General features: G+C 42.7%; 1 protein-coding gene across 1 annotated transcript; it reads right to left on the bottom strand.

Moving 5' to 3' along the window:
* Position 1: 1 nt before the first annotated feature.
* On the bottom strand, positions 2-1,463 carry LOC107577826 (5' exonuclease Apollo-like; the record flags this gene model as incomplete). The annotated part of the gene is made up of 3 exons (XM_016263857.1): positions 2-606; positions 976-1,158; positions 1,298-1,463. Coding segments are annotated over 3 exons (954 nt in total), but the record flags the coding sequence as incomplete, so codon positions are not given.
* Between the last annotated feature and the right edge of the window lie 71 nt (positions 1,464-1,534).

The following is a 1,534-nucleotide window of genomic DNA, read 5'->3' as shown; positions in this document are numbered from 1 at the left end:
AGTCTTGATCGGTCTCAGAATCTCCATCATCATGATTAAGTCGGCTTAATTTTGACTCTGGAGATTCGAACACCACCCCACGAGACTCTGGGCGCAAGGTTCTTTGAAGCATGTTTGTTATGCCATTTGTGGAAGTCTGAATATTAGAATTGGTCATCATGTAGTGCTTGACCGACTCTGGAATCACCACCTCTTTGGGCTTTTTCCTGCAAGGGTTTAGAAGAGAAGAAAAATAAGGCAGACAGTTGCCTACAATGGGCACCAGTGAGATGGGACACAGGGCTGACACAAAGTCCTCCAGCTCCTGGTAGGAAGAATGGTCAGAGTAAGGCACCACATAGACATTAGTGTGACAGGAGACCATGGGGCGGCTGGTGGGCAGTATAGCGATGGTAGGCTGCACTTTATTCCACGCCAGCAGGTTGGAGGCGTTGATCATAGACTGAGCGACCACACGAATGCGGCCCGCGCCAGAGTCAGTGGTGAAAACGTCTGGGAGCTCCAGAACACGCAAAGTTTCCAGACGCTCTCTATCCACCTCCACCCATGTTTTAAACTCCATAGCCAGCTCCACCAGCAGAGACTCTTTACCCAGAGAGTAAAGACCTAATAACAGGTAACAGACTCATTAATAATTATTGCAATGGAGATTTTGTTGCTTCACATTGTTTGCAGCAGTGTAGACATGGTGTTTTGCTCACCATGGTAATTCAAGTAATGGCAAAGAATTGGCAAAATGGCAAACAGAATTTTCAGCAGCCATTACTTCAGTCTTCATTGTCACATGATCCTTCAGAAATGATTTTAATATGCTGACTTGGTGCTCAAGAAACATTTCTTATTGTCAATGTAGAAACAGTTGTTCTGCTTAATTTTTTTGTGGAAAATGTGAAAATGAGTCTACTCTGAACATAAAACACATTAAATCCTATTACATGAAATTTTAATAAAATGTTGAAAGTGTGAGAGTCTCACCAATAACCACAGTGTATCCAGGATGAGTCCTAATGATCTCTTTAATTTGCTGAGTGGCTTGTTGACGAGAAGGTACGGCTCGAGTGGGGTCACAGTTTGTGTTGTCCAGATACAGCACATCAATGGTAGTGGTGTTTCTCAGACATTGCTCTCTAAGCATAGATGGAGTATAACGGAAATCACCTGAGATAAAACACAATAACAGTATAATTCAAATGTAATCTCAGTATGTGACAGTGAGATCCAACAACGTTCTGTCTCAAGAAAAACTATTAGTTTATTGCACATTTCCATAATATTCATTTCCTCCTCCCAAACTTACCAGTGTACAGTCTGGTGCCAAAGTATCCCTCAAAGAGAAACATAACTGCCCCAGGACAGTGATTGGCATCTATTAGAGTAACGGTCAGTCGTTCTTTTCCAAGATCATCAAGCAACAGCATGTGAGTTTCCCCGATCTCCAATGGACGAATCCATTTCTCCTTGACCTGTGGAACACAACAACAGGACACAATTTGTAATTCCTCCAAGTTTGAGTCATTTAGCGGACAGATGTGTG

This window comes from Sinocyclocheilus grahami, unplaced genomic scaffold (genome assembly GCF_001515645.1).
Source record: "Sinocyclocheilus grahami isolate Dianchi unplaced genomic scaffold, SAMN03320097.WGS_v1.1 scaffold7390.1, whole genome shotgun sequence".
Lineage (NCBI taxonomy): Eukaryota > Metazoa > Chordata > Actinopteri > Cypriniformes > Cyprinidae > Sinocyclocheilus > Sinocyclocheilus grahami.
Note: the sequence above shows the minus strand (reverse complement) of the source record. Positions and strands in the feature narration are given on the sequence as shown.